This window comes from Vigna umbellata, chromosome 3, assembly GCF_029865625.1.
Source record: "Vigna umbellata cultivar VRB3 chromosome 3, Vumbellata_1.0, whole genome shotgun sequence".
Classification (NCBI taxonomy): Eukaryota; Viridiplantae; Streptophyta; class Magnoliopsida; order Fabales; family Fabaceae; genus Vigna; species Vigna umbellata.
This window is the reverse complement of record NC_142167.1, coordinates 1319575-1341148: the sequence shown is the minus strand read 5'-3', so window position 1 is coordinate 1341148 and position 21574 is coordinate 1319575. Positions and strand designations below refer to the sequence as shown.

Here is a 21574-nt window from a genome sequence, read left to right as displayed (position 1 = left end):
GGTGTACGAAAAGAAAGGAAGAAAAGTTAGTTAAAATTTATATATATTAACTAATAGGGGGTAATTTTGTCTTTGACCACACCCAAGTAAAGTGCAAGCAATAGCCGCATGTGTGTCAGAATACCATAGTAAAGGTGCTCCTTCAGACGGATGCCATCTGATGTAAAAGTACCGCTCAAATTCAAAGCTCACAACATTTCAAATTCAAACCTATACGACCGTTGGCCCAACTTCTATTTAAAATAAAACCCTGTTTCTGCACTCTGAAGACATTTGCAAACGCAAACCCTCTTTCGATTCCCTTCATTTCCCTTTCTCTCTCTAGACACTCCCTCCGTGTCATGGAGCCCCAGACTAAGCGCCCCCTGCAGAGCAGCAGCGCCGCCAACGTGGCCGCCGCAGCGGGGAAGACCATCGAGGAAGTCTACCAGAAGAAGACGCAGCTGGAGCACATCCTTCTCCGACCCGACACCTACGTGGGGTCCATCGAGAAGCACACGCAGACGCTGTGGGTCTATGAGGATGGCGGGATGGTGCAACGCCCCGTCTCCTACGTCCCTGGCCTTTACAAGATCTTCGACGAGATCCTCGTCAACGCCGCCGACAACAAGCAGCGAGATCCCTCCATGGACGCCCTCAAGGTCACCATCGACGCCGAGCAAAACACCGTATCCGTCTTCAACAACGGCGATGGCGTACCCGTCGAGATCCACCAGGAGGAGAAAGTCTACGTCCCTGAACTCATCTTCGGCCACTTGCTCACTAGCAGCAACTACGACGACAACGTCAAGAAGACCACCGGTGGACGTAACGGCTACGGTGCCAAGCTCACCAACATCTTCTCCACCGAGTTCGTCATCGAAACCGCCGACGGAAAGCGCCAGAAGAAGTATAAACAGGTATTCTCCGTAGCCTTTCAAGTTTCCCTCCAATTTCTGGGTCTCATTTTTCATTGAACAGTCCTAGGGTTTATATGCCCGAAACATTTGTTTAGTGATAATTCGAGTGATCATATTGCTTAAGTAGCGTGCAATGGGTTTTTCGTTGTAAATTTGTTGTTACACTTTTACTTTAATTGGAGGAATTTTGTAAATTTGGGGTTTATGTATGACTTTACTTTGGTTTGAGTGTTTTTCGCTGGTTTATTTTTGGGAATTCATAACTCATGCTGAAGGCAAAAGTTGTATCTGAAGCTTGTTTTCTCTTCATTTACTTGAATTGGATATAAATTTGTTGATGTAGGATTCTGCTCCGGTTTTTCTGATACTTTGATTTATATCACTTTGTGTAATGTTTTGGGGATTGAGAATTTTATTTTCCTAGTGGAAATTGGTATGTGAAGCTGGATATGGTAATTTCTATGGGTGTTGCTGATGGGATTTTCTAATTGTGGTTGAAAGGTTTTCTCCAACAACATGGGGAAGAAGTCTGAGCCGGTGATAACAAAATGCAAGGGTGGTGAGAATTGGACCAAGGTAACCTTCAAGCCTGACTTGGCAAAGTTTAAGATGGACCATCTTGAAGAAGACGTTGTGGCTTTGATGAAAAAGAGGGTGGTGGACATGGCTGGGTGCCTTGGTAAGACAGTTAAGGTTGAACTAAACGGACAGCTGATCCGCATGAAATCATTTCGCGACTATGCTGATCTTTACCTCAAATCAGCAGAGAAATCCAAACCAATGCCACTTCCAAGGTCTTTGAAACGCAGTTTGAGAAGACAATATTTTTATCCTTTCCTGTTTTTGCTGTAGTAACTTGGTTACCTTGTTGACTATAGGATTCATGCAAAAGTAGGTGAAAGGTGGGAGATTTGCGTGAGTCTAAGTGATGGCCAGTTTCAGCAGGTGACTAGTGAGCTTATGAAGCAAAGTTGCTACTGCTTGATAGTTCATTGATGTTATCTTTGTATCTTATACTCTGCTAATTTGATTTTACCAGGTCAGCTTTGTTAACTCCATTGCCACAATCAAGGGCGGAACTCATGTTGATTATGTTACCAATCAGATTACAAACTTTGTGATGACTAAAGTAAATAAGAAGAAAAAGGACGCCAGTGTGAAAGCTCATAACGTGAAGAATCATTTGTGGGTTTTTGTCAATGCACTTATTGACAATCCTGCCTTTGATTCTCAAACTAAGGAAACTCTCACAACTAGACAGACTAGTTTTGGTTCTAAATGTGATGTTCCAGAATCAATGCTGAAGGAAGGTTTGTTTTTCTCAATAATCTAACATAATTCAACCATAAGAATTGGTCTCTTACACATACAAATTGCATTGTTTGCAGTCGCAAATTCTGGTATAGTGGACACCCTTCTATCATGGGCAGATTTTAAGCAAAGCAAAGATCTTAAGAAAACTGATGGGACTAAGACTCAGAGGCTTCGAGGAATTGTGAAGCTAGAAGACGCCAACGATGCAGGTGGCAGGAATTCCGAGAAGTGTACCTTGATATTGACCGAGGGAGATTCTGCCAAGGCCCTTGCTGTAAGTTTGTCATTAGAAAGAAGTAAATTTCAATCTTTGCCGTAAGTTATTTTTACAAACCTGAATAAAAAGCTCAACTTCAATTTGAAAACATAGAAGCCAAATGATCTTTCAAAGAACACACAGAATTTCAACTTTGAATACCTGTCGTACGATTTTTCTTTAAATAGCCTTTTTCAAAAGTAGTTGTGAACCGATTTAACTTTCTCCTTTACAGTCATGGCCACAATACCCTTTTTACACCAATTGCAAACTAGTATATGTTTAATTAAGAATTAGGAGTTGTGACATTATTTATTATTTATGAAGATGGCTGGCCTCTCTGTTGTGGGTCGAGACCATTATGGGGTGTTTCCTTTGAGGGGTAAGTTACTCAATGTACGGGAAGCCAGCAGTAAACAGATCATGGATAATGAAGAAATTCAAAATATAAAGAAGATTCTTGGACTGCAGCAAAACAAGGAGTACACAAACGTGAAGTCTTTGAGATATGGTCATTTGATGATTATGGCTGATCAGGTGGGTTTATTTAGATATTATAGTTGTGTTGCTTTGTCTATTGCTTTGACGGAGATTATAATGGTTTAACTTTCTTGGTGTTTCAGGATCATGATGGTTCCCACATCAAAGGGTTACTGATAAACTTCATTCATTCGTTCTGGCCATCGCTGCTAAAAGTTCCAACTTTTATGGTTGAGTTTACCACTCCCATAATAAGGGTTAGTATGGTTTTGTACTAAATGAGAGAAAATACTTATTCTCGCATGCTAGCTATATAGCTATGTAGCTATATAGCATGTCATACATTTCATATGTTGAATTTGCTGTCTCTGCAGGCTTTTCATTCAAATGGCACAAAATTATCCTTTTATTCCATGCCTGAGTATGAATCATGGAGAGAAAGGTTGGGCAGTGCAAGTGGTTGGAAGATAAAGTACTATAAGGTTTGTTGCTGTAAGGATGGAGAACCTTGATAGTTGCTTTACAGTTCATTCTGCTTTCAGTTAGAGTGTTTACTTCATATACATTTTTCTGGCAAATACAACAGGGTTTGGGTACAAGTACTCCCCAGGAAGGGCGAGAGTACTTTGGAGATCTTGGTAAGCATAAGAAAGACTTTGTTTGGGACGATGAGCAAGATGGAAGTGCAATTGAGATGGCATTTAGTAAGAAAAAGGCTGAAGATAGGAAGACTTGGATCCGTAATTTTGAGGTGTTAAGATCAGACATTGTTGTACATTTTATTGAGAGAAATGACGAGTTGCAATTAATTTTTATTTAGAATGCTTGCTAATAGAACTGTGCAATTTGTTCTTGCAGCCTGGCACTTTTCGGGATCATTCAGCCAGATATATAAACTACAGGGATTTTGTTAACAAAGAACTAATATTGTTCTCTAGGGCGGATCTTCAACGGTCTATTCCTTCCATGGTTGATGGCCTCAAGCCTGGTCAAAGGAAGATTCTGTTCTGCTCATTTAAGAAGAAATTGTTCAAAGAAATAAAAGTAGCCCAGTTTATTGGTTATGTGTCTGAGCATTCTGCTTACCATCATGGTGAACAAAGTTTATCTAGCACAATTATTAATATGGCACAAGATTTTGTGGGTAGCAACAACATCAATCTTCTTAAACCAAATGGTCAATTTGGTACTCGTAACCTGGTGAGACGAATCTGTACATGACTTTGAGGATCATCATTTGTGTTTGTTGTGCTTTGAAACTTATATTAACCGTGTAATTTGCTCTTTCATCAGGGAGGCAAAGATCATGCTAGTGCCAGATACATTTACACCGAACTAAACAATATTACTCGGTGCATCTTCCATGAAGATGATGACAAGCTTCTTGAATACTTGAGCGAGGATGGGAAGTCAATTGAGCCCAACTGGTATTTTTTGTTTATTCCTTCATTTTAGACCCTTTAGTCTATGACCAGTAAAGGGGTTTTCTCAAATTATTTCTGTCCTACCTCACAGGTACATGCCGGTTATTCCGTTGGTTCTTGTCAATGGTAGTGAGGGAATTGGGACAGGCTGGAGTTCATTCATTCCCAATTATAATCCAAGGGAGATAATTGCCAACATTAGGCGTTTGTTGAGTGGGGAGACGCTGGTGCCAATGAATCCATGGTACAAAGGATTCAAAGGGACAATTGAGAGAAGCCCAAAGGAAGGTGGATACGCAGTCAATGGTTTAGTGGATGAAATAGATGGACAAACTTTCAGAATCTCTGAGCTGCCAGTCCGTAAATGGACCCAAGATTACAAGCAGTTCCTTGAGTCTATAACTGATGGGTCTCCTAATGTGAAGGATCCTTTAATTGATGTAATATAACACGAACCTAAGTTCCTTACTATATGTACAATAAATTATTAGCCTGTCAATTTTTCATGTGATATTTTTTTTTTCTGCAGGATTTCCGACAGAACGGTGATGATGCAGTTGTAGACATAGAAGTCAGGATAAAGCTAGACAAAATTGCGGGCATCATGCAAGAGGGTCTGCTTAAGAAGTTTAAACTGACCACCTCTTTAAGCACAAACAACATGCATCTCTTTGATGCAGAAGGGAAAATTAAGAAATATGACTCTCCTGAAGAAAGTATGTATTCAGCGAAGTTCCCAATACTATCAATTATCTGATAATGTTTCAAACATTTTTATATTTGATTTTTTGTGCAGTTCTCGAAGAGTTCTTCCCACTTCGGCTTGATTATTACGAAAGAAGAAAGGTGAGTTTGTTGTGTTTGCAATGGGAGTGTCTTTAAATCTCAAAAAATCCTATACTAGTGAGAACTGAAATGCAATTTGGGTATGCATGCATGCAGAATCACATACTGAACAACCTTGAACGACTTTTGCTGGTGTTGGACAACAAAGTTAGGTTTATATTAGGGGTTGTGAGTGGAGAAATTATTGTGAGCAACAGGAAGAATGCGGATTTGGTGATAGAGCTGCAGCAGAAAGGTTTCACTCCCATGCCAAGGAAAGGTAAATCTGCCGAACCTGTAGTTGCTGGGGCCAATGATGAAGAAGAGCAGGAAGATGACAACTCTACGGAACAGGAAACAGGAAGTGTTGAAGCAGCAAAACGAGGTGACTATGAGTATCTGTTAGCCATGTCTATTCGGACTTTGACCTTCGAAAGTGTTCAGAAGCTTCTAGCAGAGAAAGCTGAAAAGGAAAAGGAGTTCGAGATTTTGAAAGCAACGCCTTCAAAGTCTATGTGGTTGAAGGATCTAGATGAGCTCGAGAAGAAACTAGATGTAGGAAAAATTTACTAATTTACTATTTTGGAATAATGATAGTATGTTTACTTATCTTTTAATTCTCATGTTTCGCGTTTTTCAGGAAATAGATAGCAAAGACGAAGAGGAAGAACGAAAAAGATCAAGTCAGGCAACTAGGAAGGCATCCAATCGTGGTGTTTCAGCAGCAACAAAAGCGGCTAAGAAGCCACCACAACCACGGAAATATACTAAGAAGGCCAAGAATGTCGAGCCAGATAATGATAATTCTTCAATGGAAGTCGGTAAGTCTGAATTACGTTACTTATCACCATATCGTTGGGATTCAAAAAAATATAATATTAATTGTATTAATATTAATTTTATTTTAAGAAAATCTATTTTTCCTTATTTTTATTGTTAATAATAAAATATAATCAAATGAAGAGAATTTGAAAATAGTTTATTATATAACATTTATTTACTGGAAGAAATACATATGCCTTTCCAATTTTGAAAATGTTGTAACAACTCCTATTCCTATTTCTTGTGTGTCTTATCAGAGAATGTGGCGGAAGTTACTAAACCAAAAGGCAGAGCAGCAGGTTCTGAGAATACTCAGACGGTATGCTAGTTGCCAAATCTTCTTCTTCAAGTACAGTTTGTTTGGTGCATGTTGTTGATCACTGAATGATTTTTGTTATCAGGTTGGGGATGATGAAATTGCATCACTTCAAGAACGGCTAGCCGCATATAATTTTGCACCATCTAGTGATCTATCAACAGGTAAGCAATTTTAGCACCACAATTCTGAATCCTCCTATTAAGTCCCATGTAGCATTGATGTGAGCACGTGTTGACCTGCACAGGCATGGAAACTGAAGAGCGTCCTGCGCCTACTGGGAAGACAGCACCAAAAAGAAGGGGTCCTGCTGCAAAAAAGTCAAGTACCGTAGTGTTGGATGATACAGATAGTGATAATGATAATGATGATTCGAATGACGATGACTTTGAAATCACGCAGCCGTCCACAGGATCAGGAAAAAAGAAAGGAGGGAGAAAACCTGCTGCTCAAAATGCGAAAAAGGCACCTGCTGCTACCAGGAAGAGAAACGTAGGAGGCAAGCAATCTCAGGTTTTGGGTCAAAAGCTCATAACCGATATGATGGAGAAAACAGGGATATCACCTGAGAAGAAAGTGAGGAAGATGAGGGCTTCTCCATTTAACAAGAAAAGCAGTTCCGTGTTGGGCAGGGTTGCTGCTGCTGCCGACAAAGAAGAAAGTGTAAGTGAAGACTTGTCTGGTGGTTCTGCTGGTTCAAACCCTTCTCCAAGCACAGCAGAGGAGGAGGTAGTTGAGGTTGCACCACCCCCACCAAGAGCTAGATCTCAAAGGGTCAATCGTAAGCCAATGACGTATGTACTAAGTGATTCTGAAAGTGATAACGACGATTCTGATCAAAATGAAGATTATTCTGATTTTGAGGAAGAGGAGGACTAGGCCTTGGGGTGTTGTGCTTATTAACAACTAGGAAGTAACATGATCTGCGTCTTGTGGATTTCAACTTCGTTAGTGAATAATTGTGAATTTGACTTTTTTACTTCATGAAAGGATTCGTAATTATGTGTAAGATTTTCGATTTAGAAGAGTTTATCAATCATTATCACCTGAGTTGTATTACCTGACATAGTTGCGTAATAAGTTGTAATTCAATATTTTCTTGCTTGAATTTGTTGCGTATATATTTATGTGAAAACAAACCTAGTTAACTTTCTATATTTTTAAAGTATGATCTTTTACTTTAATAGTGAAATAGTACTCCAAATGTATTAAGAAGTGATAAGACATTTCATATTAAGTGTTATTGTATGATATTCATTCATTATCAATTCATCATCCTCGCCTCTTTTTTTTTTAATGATTATAAAGACGTGTTAGTGTAAATTATTGTTTTGTCAATAATTATTGTTTTTTCAGTATGATCTCATGTCAATGTAAGTTCGCAAACTTGATCTTCTACGTGATGTGCAGAATTTCTTTGGGATTAAGCAATATCAGTTTTATATTGGTACTTTACTGTGTGGTTATTTGGTATTATCAGAAAATCTGTTGGAAATAATTCAAATGCGAATATAAGTATCATAGAAATAACAGAATTAAACATTATATAGAAATAATTCTATTATTTAATATCTAAAAGTGATGTCAATTTTTCATGTATATTTTGAGAGAATACTCATTATGATATTTACACTAAACTAAAAAGTATTGTTATGATATATACATATAATCATGATATTTATACAAACTATCAATCCACTTTCTCAATGAATAATCTTTGTTGAGAAATTTGGTTAATCATTTCTAGTGAGGTGTCTCCTAATGTTTTTTTTTTATCCACAAGGTTTGAACCTAAGACCTTATTTAAAGCGATCATGTTGACTACCACTAAAAGTGACCAGCAAGGTTGTCTAGTGGATATTAATCATCAATGAAGTAAGTGGATTATTCCTACCAATAATATAACTATAAGAAAACATTGAATTGCAGACCAAGATGATGAACTTTTCAAGGACTAATGATGTATATTCAAGGTGCAAGGAGAAGAAAGTTGAGGTTTAGAAGCCTGAGTAAACATGAAAAATGGTACATTCCTATTGCTAAATGGAAAAACAAGATGTTATCTTTACAATTTTGACTAAGTAACTCTAGCAGTTATCTGTTTCCTTGCTACAATTAGTATATCTACTTCTACCCTACCTATCCATCTATCTACCTAACTCAGCTTATATGATAGAGAAATCTTCATCCAACCCATCTATTTCTCCTCTAAGTCTATGTTGTTGGATGATCAAAACAGAAACTGTCATTGAGAAGTCTGTTCCAGAAAGAACATCCCCTATTGGTCCCAATTCTGGGCACTGTTGCCAATCATTCATGCCCCTTGTCAAAACTGAGTTCATTCCTCCTTCCCTTCCCACAATCACCAATGAGTATTGCCCTTCAAAGGATCTCAGAGTGGAGAATGTCTCAGCAGCATTTGCAAAATGCTTCTCCATGTAGGAAATCCGACCCCCAATCACATGCCTTTCGTAGAAATGTGTAAAGCATTCATCATCCAATTGCATCTCTTTCTCCTGCTCTGGAGAGATGATCCTGTATAATGCTGCAGACTCCACACTGTTGTCATCTACCAGGAATCTTAGAACCGTCAGCTTAACTTGTGAATGCTGCGCTACACGGCTAGCGTAGGCAAGGGCTTCTCTATCATCTTTTCCACCAATGAATATCACTGCCACATTTATTGTTGCTTCACATCTTGTTATACCTTCAACTGATCCAAGGCCCCTATCTACTAGAATCCCAACAGAACAAGGGGCACTTCTCAGAACCTGTTCAACAAAAAATGTGTTTGACTGCTGTTGAAAATGTTGAGAAAATTACAATGAACACCTTCTGAGTTTTTATCAAATTATACTTACAATCTTGTTTTTTCAATATTACAATGGTGTTCTTTACCAAGGGATGTAAGTGTAATGTTTTTAAAATTCAAGGGCCAGGGACAAAAATGAGTGAACATACACTGTTCTTAAGAAAAGTTTGAGGTGTGTAGAAATTTCAGAACACTGAGAATGTGGATGTAATATGAGAAAATGTTAGGCCAGTGTAACTTAATGAGAATTTGATGCTTATTGGAACTATGCCAGAGTTAAGACAATCTTCCATCTTCTTTTTTGTTAACAGTATCAAAGGTGTATTGAGGTTCTAGTTGTGCAGAAATTGTTACCTTTCGGTTCACGTATCTGAACCCTGCATTACCACTATCCAACCTTCTATCATCACGTTGGCTCCTGTGGAATGGCAATATGATGAGGGCAATCATCAAGTCCTCTGCTAAAATGAAAATGTCTTGTGGCATGTTAGTGATTGTTGAGAGTGTCATGGTTCTTTTGAGTGTAATGCCATCATCATTGTCAGCCACATAGGCTTGGAATGAGTTGGTTACTTGGTCTCTCCTCTCCATGACTGCCCTGTCTTTCACTGTTGCTGTGTGCAATGCTTCATCCCTCTCCAATGAGTCTGATAATTCAGCAGTGAGTTCAATCATGTCAGTGACATACACCACAATGCCGGTGTCAGCAGACCCTTTTGTGATCTCCACCAAGTTGATGGAAGCAGGAGCATTTTGAGGCCCTTGAACACACAGGAGGATCCTTAGCTCACTTGAGGGGTCAAGCATTTGAAGTGCCAAACGATGAGTAGGTGCTCTTTTCTTTGCTCTTCTAATGATGCTTGCTACAATTCTTGATGCAGGTAAAGCTGTTAAAAAGGTTCCAAGTACCAACACAATGCCTGTGGTAGTAGTTACACCGCCACAACCTATCTGGTAAATAGCAAAAGAACAATATGAGCCTAGGAGCTTCAAGTAACCCAATGACAAACATGATTTAAGTTACTTTGGGTGTTATGACAGTAAAATGGTCTCATTCTAGAAATTACTTCAAGTTATACTGAATTTTCACAATTCTTAAGCACAAGAATCAAGTTAGCCAAGAATGTGTGCTGTAATAAAGCCAAAGTGAGAAAATCAAGAGTTTGAATTTAGAAGACTCACCACTTTCATAGCTAAGTAGATCTGCAAATGGCCCTTAGTGACAAGGAGCATTCCTATTGCAACCGATTCGGGCCAGTGAACACCAGACATGGCCCCATAGACGACTACTCCAACAACTTTTCCAGCTACTGCCACTACCAAAACCACACTTAGTCTTACCCATGTTGCAGGATGGTGTAGTGCAAACTGCCTGAAATTAGATTCATAGCCCATCCACAAGAAAAAGATGGGAAAGAAAATTGTGGTCAACATGTAGTTGATTCTGGTGATAAACCATCTGGAAACTCTACCCTCCCTGGGAACACAAAGCCCTACCAGAAAAGCACTTAAAATTGGATTATAATTATACATAGTGGTGGAGGCACACATTAAGACCATGAAGGCGATGGACAGTACCAAGTGTGGACCTTTCATGGGTCTACCCTCAGGGTTCTCATTGCTAACCCACTTCAAGAGCATTGGTGACACCATGGCTGTGAACCCTATCTGCACCACCACTGCAAACACTACATTTACAGTCTTCTTAATCTCAAACCTTCCCAGCAAATTTTGACAATATTCTGGCATTGGCACAGCTATGGTGCCAATGGAAAGCATCAAACAGCACACAAAATCTGTGTGCATCCCTGCTCCAATGATGAGCTTGCCAATATCTGATTTTCCTATTTTCAGCTGGGTTATTAAACGGGTCAAGAGTGGTGAGTCCGTGCTAGAAATCATTGTGGAGAAGGCTAGGGTGAACTCCAGCAGCTTGTTTTCATCTGGGAAGAATTTGAACATTGGGGTTACAAGACCTCCCAGAATGAACGAGCATATGATTCCTGCTAAAGCAGTTTTAGTATACCTATTTGGTTTTGCAAACAGTGCATAAGGATCCATCTCTATTCCCAGGGTAAACATGTAACATGTCATTCCAAAATCAATGATGAATCCAAACGTCAGGTTAAATTTCTCAAACAGCCTACGTACAAACCCTATGTTGCCCACCAACAGTCCTACCTGCAGAACATCATCAAAAACAGCATCATTTCATTTTTCACATTTTCCATGATTCACATCCATATGAATAAAGATCTGAGATTCCAAATAATCAAACCAAACATCTACTCTATTCATTAGCTGTGGAGAAAGAAGCTCACAATTATGTCTGAAGTAATGCGTGGTTGTTTATAAGGCTTTAGTAGAAAATGTAAACCATTGCACGCAAGCACCATCCCAATATATACAACAAAGTTTTTAGCTACTTCCATTATGAGGTTACCTAACTTGTCTCCACAGATAGTTGGCTCCATGGACTTCATTGGCAAGCCAAAAGCCATTTTGACAACCCAAAAATTTCCACCCTCTTTTTCTATAGATTACTTATCTTCCTTTTTCTTTCTTCTTTTTTTTCTTCTTCTTCCTTGCCTTGATGACCAAGAACAACATTTTTTCTTCTTAGTTTTGTTTTGTTAATGGATGATTAACACCAGTGGCTGTGATTCGTAGCTTTCTTTCAGGAGACAATAGAGACAATATAGGAGCACTGTTAGGATAACAAGGCATATATGGCTTGTGAATCATGAACCGAACAACATGGATAAATCACAAATATTCTCCTCATTTAACAAATGCTTCCATACATCTTTAAATCTTAAAAATGTCATCTTTCACCCCTTCTCAACACCCAATTGCAATTTTCTCCCTTTTATTTAATCTTTTTGTGCAAACAATAATGATAACATATGAACCAAATTAATTTAGATACAGTGAATCCATTTATATATATTATTCTTCTGAATCCAACACATTAGTTAAAATTATGATACTTGTTTACATGTTAGTATTTGACCAATTGCTTGCATGAGTTTTGCCTTTCTTAATCATTGTATAAATCCAATAAAAATGTTGAAAGAGATTGGTGAGTAGATTTATAATAATTCCAAACGTCATGCTAAACATTCTTATGAATAAATTATCCTACTGTTTCGGATCATTATAGTTTAAGTAATCTTCAATAATTACACATAAACATCACCATAGATTAAATGTGGTTATACATTTTTCGAGTATAAGTTTGTAAGATGATTAATATTAATAAAATGACTCCTGACATGGTAATGAAACATATGAAAAATATTTTACAAAATTAAGTAGAAAATAATTTAAAACCCCATTTCAATTTTTTTACGTAATGATTTTGTATATGTAAAATAATTATCAATATATAAAAATAAACAAAAAATCATCTTTGGTTTCAAAAATAACAATTACACAAAAGTGCAATTTCATATTAAGTTGATACTTTTGCATAATGTTAATATTTATATTATGATAGTTAGACATAATTAAATATTTACAATACTATTGTGTCATAATTATTATAATCATTCATCAGTATCTCTTAAACATAATATTTGTTCTTGTTAACACAATTGTAGGTTATTATTTATTGTAAATTATTTTTTGTACGTCATTATGTATTTAGTCACTTTTGTATTCAAATACATACATATCAATGCAAATCATACCATTCAATACATTTATCTATCTTGATATTAAAGCTTTTGATCCATAAGCACAACAATCATGTCATCCGTTGCCAATCAGAAAAATGACCTATGACCTCTCATATACAATCTTTGTCAAGTTAGACAAAGACAACTATCCACTATAGAATTCTCTAGTATTACTAATGATCAGAGGCTACAAACTTGATGACTATATTCTAGTATTCATAAACTTTGATGACTATATTGTAGTATTCATAAACTCATCATTTTCCCTTCTCACTGCTTCAATCTCCTCCTTCAACATTTCAATACCCACACGTGACTTTTGAGAGTTTTTCTGCGTCAAATCTCGTTCCGTTTTAAACTCCGAGACATCTCTTTGTTTATGTAACAACAACTTTTCACCTTCGAACCTAAGTTTCTCTTCTTCTTCTCTAAGCTTCATCTCAATCTGGAATCGCACAATGATGATTTTCAATTCATGTTTAAGATCTTCAACCTCATGGTCCTTCTCTTCGAGGAGTTTGTCAAAGAGGTTCATCTCCTTGTACGAAAACTGAAGTACTTGGTCTCTAATTTGGGCTCTTCACTAACTCCTTCGAGTTCTCCACCGAACTATATAGATGCTTTTTTGTGAAAGATGGTCAGCCTAACAAATAGTATGTTCCTTTCTCAGTGAGAAGAAAGAGATTAAAATAGTAAGAAGGGACGTATTGTTTGCTAATCTGATCATCTTTCTCTTACTATCTTTTTTCTCACTAGGAGACTCAGGCTCTCTTTGCTCTAATGCTAATTTGTTAGAAAATGAAACCCACTTAAATATTTCTAATGCGTTTTCATTTTTCATAGGTCTCAATTTATAGAATTAACATTAGACCTTTTATAATGCTCCAAATTATTTAAAATAATACAACCTAAAACATAAGTAACGTCATGACTCTTTCTCTCCCAATATAATAAACACTATCACGCTTAATAATTTGTTAGTTTATTCCTACACATTCATAAATAAATGGAAATCATATTATTCAATATTCGCAGATTACTGCAAAAATTACAATCTATGCAGATACAGAAGAAATTACTGATAACAATAAAATAAAATAAAACTGATAAAGTCCATAAAGAATTCAATCACTTTGAGTAGGCAAATTAATGCGACACAAAGGGCAAGAATTTCCTATTTGCAACCACTCAGTGATGCAGCTTTTGTGAAACGCATGCAAGCAAGGCATACGAACACCAAAAAGAAAATCCTCGAAACAAATGGCGCACCTTTCCGAACCCTTTTGTTGAACCATCTCCAAACCTTCAACAAATGCCTTGTCTGCAGGCACTAATCCATAATCTTCATCGTCTTCTTCGAATCCATATTCCTCAGCTTCCTCAAAATGATCATCATCGCTAACGTTGTCGATAACACTGGCACTTATTTCATCTTGGTTTGCACTGACACTTATTCCATCTTGGTTTGCACTGACACTTGTTCCATCTTGATTTGCACTGACATTTATTCCATCTTGGTTTGCACTGACACTTATTCCATCTTGGTTTGCACGAGTAATGCCGATTTCCACACGCATACAAAGAACAAGTCTATGTCGGTGAGCTGTGTCACGAATCATGTCACGTACACACCGTAACACTTCTGCGACCACGACACCGTGAGCATTTTGAGGCAAACCCATGCGGGAAAGACAGTACACGATGGTTGTTTCTTTCAACATTTCATTCTTCGAAATGTTTTGAAATTTGTGGAGTAAAACGTTGCCAAAGGCTTCTGATTTGCTTCCATTCAAATCGTGCATGTTTGAGTACTGAAAATCTACATCGAAGTGTTGGTGATCATGGGGAAAAGGTAGACGTTCTGACGCAGAGATAGAAAGCATTGGGTATGCATTACAGTGGTATTCATCCATTGAATTGATTTGGGAAGAAGAATGATCAGAAAGAAAAAGAAGGTAAAATAGAGACTAGCTGCGGAAGAAGAAACAACAATATAAGAAAGTGAAACACTGAATAATATAAAACAAACACTAGGGTTTTGGCATTTATAAGAATTTGGGGAATACTTGGAGATTAATATATCTATATCTATCTATATACATATATCTATTTATCTATTTATAATATTTGTTTAACAATTTTATTCTTTAAATAATTATACTTTTTTAAATTTAACCATTTCTTTAATTTAATACTTTTTAAATTTAATTGTTTTATAAAATTAGTATTATTATTTATAATAAAATATTATCTACAAAATAAATAATTGTTATTTACAATAGAATATAAAAAATATTTATATTTTTTATAAATATAAATTTATTATATTTTATTATATATGTTTTCAGGATATATTTATATAAAAGGAATTTAGATCAAGATATTTTGTTTTCATCTTTTGTTAATGGAATATTTAAAGATTTTATATTTGGTTCATAAAATGTATTATTTATATTTGGTTTCAATCACTGTGTTGGCTCTTTGAACGATTTTGAAATATTTTCTTAAATTTTTAATTTATTATCATAATACATTATATGTTTTTTCTCATATAATAAGATGATATGTGGATACAAGTAAGTTATTTAATGATATATCAAAAAACAAGACAAAATAAAGTTTAGGTCTAAATTTTAAGAAAAAAAAAACTGTATACATAAAATTTGTTAATAAAATATTATCTACAAAATAATTAATTGTTATTTATAATAAAATATAAAAAATATTTATATATTTTTTATAAATATAAATTGATTATATTTTATTATATATGTTTTCACTAATATATTTATACAAGATATTTTGTTTTTATCTTTTGTTAATGGAATATTTAAAGATTTTATATTTGGTTCATAAAATTTATTATTTATATTTTGTTTCAATCATCGTGTTGGCTCTTTAAACGATTTTGAAATATTTTCTTAGATTTTTAATTTATCATCATAAATTTTATGTATTTTCTCATATAATAAGATGATATGTGGATACAAGTAACTGATATAATGATATATAGACAAAATAAATTTTAGGTCTAAATTTTAAGAACAAAAAACGGTAAACATAAAATTTGTTAATAAAATATTATCTACAAAATAAATAATTGTTATTTATAATAAAATATAAAATATATTTATATTTTATTATAAATGTAAATTTATTATATCTTATTATATATGTTTTCACTACTATATTTATAAAATCAAGATATTTTGTTTTTATCTTTTGTTAATGGAATATTTAAAGATTTTATATTTGGTTCATAAAATTTATTATATATGTGTTGTTAATACTTTAGGACAACAATTATAACTAAATTTGTTATATTATAGATATAGATGTGACAAAAGAAAGGTACAAAATAAAAGAGATTTTACATCAGTATTTAAATAAAATATCTTTTGTATTTTTAAGGATATAATTTGTAACATCCGAAAAGTAAAATTTTATACTATATTTAATAATTCTTACATTTACAATAAAATAGAACAGTTACAAGGAAAAGTAAAGTTAATTTACAGTTATCCTAAAATTATCATAAATTAAAAACTTTACAGAAATCTATACTAAAACAACCCAAAAGAGCTTACCGATCGGTCATACAAGAAGTGTATCGACCGAACGGTTCTACACAAATACAATAGGAGTACAAGACTGAACGGTCTTGCTCTTAAACCTACCTTCTTCTTCTTCTAGCGCTTGCTCTAGAGAGTCATCTGCACCTTCTGTTAACACCCACCGCGTGATCACTGCAAAGACAATGACGACCGAACGGACCACATGACGAGACAGGAAAATAAGGGTAAACTAGTATAATTTAATTAACTATGTAAACATACATTTCATACAAACACATAAAACAATCATACTTCTACATAAATCACACCAACATATTATAACCGACCACTTTCACTTTGACTGTCCAGACTGTATGAATTATGTAGCTACGACGTTCTTGCACTCGTGGAAAGGTAATCTGGAAAATCATCAGAATTACCATAGCTGGAAACCCAAGCCGCCACACAAGGTTAGTCCTTCATCCCTCACTGTAGCTGGAAACCCAAGTCTACACATGAGTTTAGTCCGATAGTTGGAACCCCAAGCTATATGCAACCAGGCCTCATGCTATTCTCACCACATGTGCCACCACTCTCTACTTGAGACTCGATGACCATTAGAATATTAGGATGAACGACAATTTAGTCTGACCATATTCAAACTTTACAATTCCATAACCATTTCTGAGATATTCCTCCTTGGAACACTCGTTCATATCCATATAACACAAATCACATCATACTTCTTCATATCCATACTATTCCATTCATATCACATTTTAAATACCATACTTCATTAACAACATATTTCCTCATTCATAACACATTTAAATAACATCACTCTTGAGCACAACCGAACGAAAAAGATAACCTTAGCCTATGAACAAGACTGAATGGTCGAACACTCTCAATATGTGAATATGACCGAACGGTCATGTAAAAAGTAAAACTCAATCATGAGTTGAACGTCTTTGAAGCTGAACGTCAGAACAACCAAATTCTAAAGCTAAAACTGAACACTTGAATCTTAGACCAAACCTTTATGATTTAGAACGAATACTAATGCCTTAGACCGAACACTATTGGCTTAGGCCGAACACTATTGGTTTAGACCGAACACTTAAAGCTTAGACTGAACACCAATACAAACCGAGTACTATTGAGACTGAGCACTAACACTAGCATAACTGCTAGTATAAGACCGAACACTTTTGAAACCGAGTGTTGGTATTCAATGGCCTATAAATAGTTAAGGCCTATAACAGACCAAATATAGTTTAAAATTCAAGAGCCCTTACTAGACCGAATGCTATATTCAATGGAATATTAACACAAGACCAACCAGTCATTAACTGAGAATCCACAATAGTAGAACTAAGTTAAGACCGATCGGTAATATAAAACCGATTATGGCTAAGAGACCGACCACTCACCTAAGACCGAGCGGTCATGCACGGGTAAGACAAAAGAGATCGAACCCAATTTATCGACCAAGTATCTGAACGTGAACGAGCGGTCAACAATAGACGATCAGTTTGCTACCTAATACTGCAGAACTTCTGCAGCTTTATGAACCAGCTAAAATTTATCACAACTACATATTTTTCCCAATTTCATCATTACACTCACCATTCACTTGGCTACTGAATTAGAATCAAACAAAAACACAATCATCATAAGCGCATCATCAATATTTCATACCAACAACACCGAATATCAAATCATTTAATTTCCTACACATGCATAATCATAAACCACATATTCATACTTCAAAACCAAGTAACTAAATTATCTAGCTTCCCTTACCTCAAACAGACCGAACAACTTCTATCCTCTAGAAATTTGTGCCCACTTTCTGAAATTCTATAAAAACCTAAAGCTCACCGATTGATGAGAAGAGTTCAACCAAAGGACCAGAAATGTGATCAGAATTGGGAAAAGAACACTGATGAACACATGCAACCAGAAACTTGGCTTGCATGTGGCTAAAAGTTACATAATCTAACAATAATCTAAGAAAACAAGACTTACCAACTCTAAACAAGACCTTGATCAGTGAAGATTGAAGATCTTGACTCCCAAATTGTTTTAGACGATGACTATTTGAGGAAAAGATGAAAGGAGTTGAAGATTTTCTAGAGAGAAGGAGGAAAAAAGGTAAATGTTTGAGTTTTAGTGAGATGCAGATTTCTCAGAAAATGAGATGAGGTGTGATTTGGGAAATTCTATAAAATGCTCACTGTCTTGTATTTGAGACATCTGTCACTCCTTTCCAGTTTCATTTTCAGGGTTTTACATAATTATGAGAGAACACTGTCATGGTAATATTATAAATTTAAGATGATTGAAATACATTTTTTATAAATAAAAATAAAAATTTATATAAAAAAACGACCAATACTTTAATCTATATCTATATATATTAATAAAGAAATTCTTGGTGACAGTTTATTTTTATTTTTTAAAATTTAAATACAATAAATAAATTACTTATAATAAAATTACAATTTTTTTATAGAATTATAATAATACAATTTTGTTATAATAAGGAAAAGTGAATAAACATACATAGCAACGTTAAGTTGGAACTTAAATTATTTTCTTCTAATCATTTTGAAAATACATATTTTATTTATTTTCTTTATGAAAAAACAAATCTCAATTTGATTAACACAATATTTAGGTCTTGACAGCCTATCCTTTCTACTAAAAAAACAATCTATCCTTTATATTAAAAAAAAAAGTAAGGTGACACGTTTATACTCATTTAGCATATGTTACAAGAATAAAATGATTATAGAATTTTTAATTTATATATTTTAAAAAAAGAGAGTAAAAAATAAGAAAAAAAAATATATTAAATAAATGTAAAAAATGTGTGTGTCAAAAAGTGTTAAAATAACACCATCATTGATATCTATTTTTTTAACATAAAATATACAACATAATAATTTAGTCATATTTAAAAGGTATACCTTTCTGATACAATCATTTCTCTCCAAATTTTCTTCTTTCTTCTTTTCTCCTCCTTCTCTCTAAAATTACTCATTGTTGGTTCATTTGATCAATGATCAGAACCTCCCTAGACGATCATGAGATCAAGGTCTTCCTTTTCCACCGATCAATTTCGTGTTTAGAGTCGGTAAGTTTGTCTCTCTTTGGTTCTTGAAATTACTGCAATTTCTGGTACATGCAAGCACTGTTGGTTTGCATGTGTTCATCGGTTCTTCATCTGGGTTCTGATTCTGTTTTTGGGTTTGGTGGTTGGTTTCCTTTCACCAATCCAAAGTTTGTAGGTTGTCCTAGGATCACTTGCGGTTTAGCAAAACTGTGGAGAGGTTTAAATCTGTCAAGTTGCTTTGAGGTAAGGGAAGCTAGTTAATTTAATTGTTTGGTTGATGATTTTGCATGTGTGTGAAATTGAATGATATTATGTTGGTGATCCTTGTGTGGATTGTTATATGCTATGTTCATGAGGTTTGGGTTTCTGCAGAATTTTGGTTCAATGGCCGAGTGAATTTGAGGAAGTATGATGGTGAAATTAGGGAATTTGTGTTCGGTATTAGGTGGGTGGTTGGTCTCCTAGTCATACTCAGTTTTGTATTAGCATTCGTTACTACTCGTACTCTGTTATGTATTAGCGTTCGTTACTAGTCGTACTCAATTTTGTATTAGCATTCGTTCTTAGTAGTGCTAAGTTTTGTATTGTGTTCGGTCTTAGCTGAGTTCTGCTTCCGTGGGGCTTTAGTTAATGACCGATCGGTCCTGTACTAGTATTCGATTGAATTTAGCGATCGGTCTTAGTAGGGTGTGTGGCCTCTTAGTAGCGATCGATTTTAGTGGGTGTGTGGCCTCTTAGTAGCGATCGGTCTTAGTGGGGTGTGTGGACTCTTAGTAGCAATCGGTCTTAGTGGGGTGTGTGGCCTCTTAGTAGCGATCGGTCTTAGTGGGGTGTGTGGCCTATTAGTAGCGATCGATCTTAGAGGGGTATGTGGCCTATTAGTAGCGCTCGGTCTTGTACTAGTGCTTGATCTCATACTTGTATTGGTTTTAAATGCATTCGGCCTCTCATGGGCCTTACCTGTTAATGACCGTTTGGTGATATTTTAATAATCACTATCAACTCTAAGTGTTCGACCTAAGCTATAGGTGTTCGGCCTACGCCATAAGCGTTCGGTCTAAACTTAATACTTGGTATGGTGGTAGTATTCGGTCATGTTATGGTACTCGGAATCCTCTAGTATTCGGTCATGTTGTGGTACTCGGAATCCTCTAGTTGTCGGTCAGTAATAGTGTTCGGCCTTCTCTTCAACTGTATCTATTATTGACCGTTCGGTCCTGTTCTTTAGGTAGTGAGAGAACGATCGGTCTCCAACATTCACAGGGTGTTCAATATTGTTCATATATGTTTGGTGATTTTTGTTCGACCCATATTTATATTTATTCCAGTGTGCTATTTTAATTAATTGTTCCAATTGCTTTGATGACTGATGTATGCATTATCATAATGGTGTCAAATTGAAAGTATGGTTGATGGACGTAATTCTATGATCCTCACGGAGAGGTTACATGGTGGTGCCTTTTGTTGTGATTGACCGTATGAATGGCCGGAGTGTCCTAATGGGGTTTATCCTGACATTCTAATGATCATCCATGCTCAAGTAGAGAGTGATGAGTCATGTGGTGAGAATAGCAGGAGGTCCTAGCCTATAGGTTTAGGTGATTTATAACGGACTAACCTGGTGTGGCAGCTGATGAGTTTCCCGTTACTTCACCACACCGATGCACAAACCCCTAGAACTTGACATTTCATACAATCCGGATGGTCAAGTCACGTGGTCGGTCATTAACTGTATGATGTATTCGGTCATTACCTGTATTGTGTGGTTAGTCCTTGCATGCTTGAAATGCTCTGTTGTTACATGCTTTTGAATTGGTTTAATCAATATGAGTAGTATGATCAATTAAATTACTCTAGCTTACCTTTGTGTTTCTGTGGTTTGTCTTTGTATGTTGTTTTTCTTTTGCGATGATCACCTTAATGGTGTGAGCTTAGGAATGCAGTCTTTTCAGTGGAGCAGCTGAAGGGGGGAAAGCAAAGCTTGTAGAATAGGTAGTTATTTTTGTTATTATGGTGAAAATTTTTATTCATCAAATCTGTAGTTCTTGTTATATCATTATTCTTATATCAT

The 21574-nt window shown here is 35.6% G+C and overlaps 3 protein-coding genes across 5 annotated transcripts; 1 reads left to right on the top strand and 2 right to left on the bottom strand.

The window, feature by feature from the left end:
* The first annotated feature begins 263 nt into the window (after positions 1-263).
* TOPII (topoisomerase II) lies at positions 264-7444 on the top strand. The gene is made up of 19 exons (XM_047325653.2): positions 264-899; positions 1401-1693; positions 1778-1844; positions 1939-2209; positions 2288-2487; positions 2797-3006; positions 3093-3206; positions 3324-3431; positions 3536-3700; positions 3808-4149; positions 4243-4376; positions 4465-4813; positions 4903-5089; positions 5170-5219; positions 5316-5753; positions 5839-6019; positions 6278-6339; positions 6422-6500; positions 6584-7444. Exons 1-19 carry the CDS (start codon positions 342-344, stop codon positions 7213-7215), a joined length of 4440 nt encoding a protein of 1479 aa, XP_047181609.1. The 5' UTR covers positions 264-341; the 3' UTR covers positions 7216-7444.
* Positions 7445-8346: 902 nt separating this feature from the next.
* Positions 8347-11921, bottom strand: LOC124848048 (cation/H(+) antiporter 28-like). Of its 3 annotated transcripts, XM_088110246.1 has the most exons (5): positions 11592-11921; positions 11175-11329; positions 10331-11091; positions 9503-10099; positions 8347-9107 (listed from the first exon to the last, which is right to left on the bottom strand). In XM_088110246.1, exons 2-5 carry the CDS (start codon positions 11197-11199, stop codon positions 8502-8504), a joined length of 1989 nt encoding a protein of 662 aa, XP_087966372.1. In that variant the 5' UTR covers positions 11200-11329; positions 11592-11921; the 3' UTR covers positions 8347-8501. The 3 variants fall into 3 exon arrangements, with proteins under 3 accessions (XP_087966372.1, XP_047181612.1, XP_087966371.1); XM_047325656.2 differs by having other exon boundaries at positions 10331-11329; positions 11470-11921; XM_088110245.1 differs by having other exon boundaries at positions 10331-11329.
* A 2031-nt stretch (positions 11922-13952) lies between these two features.
* On the bottom strand, positions 13953-14741 carry LOC124848049 (uncharacterized). The gene has a single exon (XM_047325657.1). The coding sequence runs from the start codon at positions 14739-14741 to the stop codon at positions 13953-13955; it is 789 nt and encodes a 262-aa protein (XP_047181613.1).
* Positions 14742-21574: the final 6833 nt, after the last annotated feature.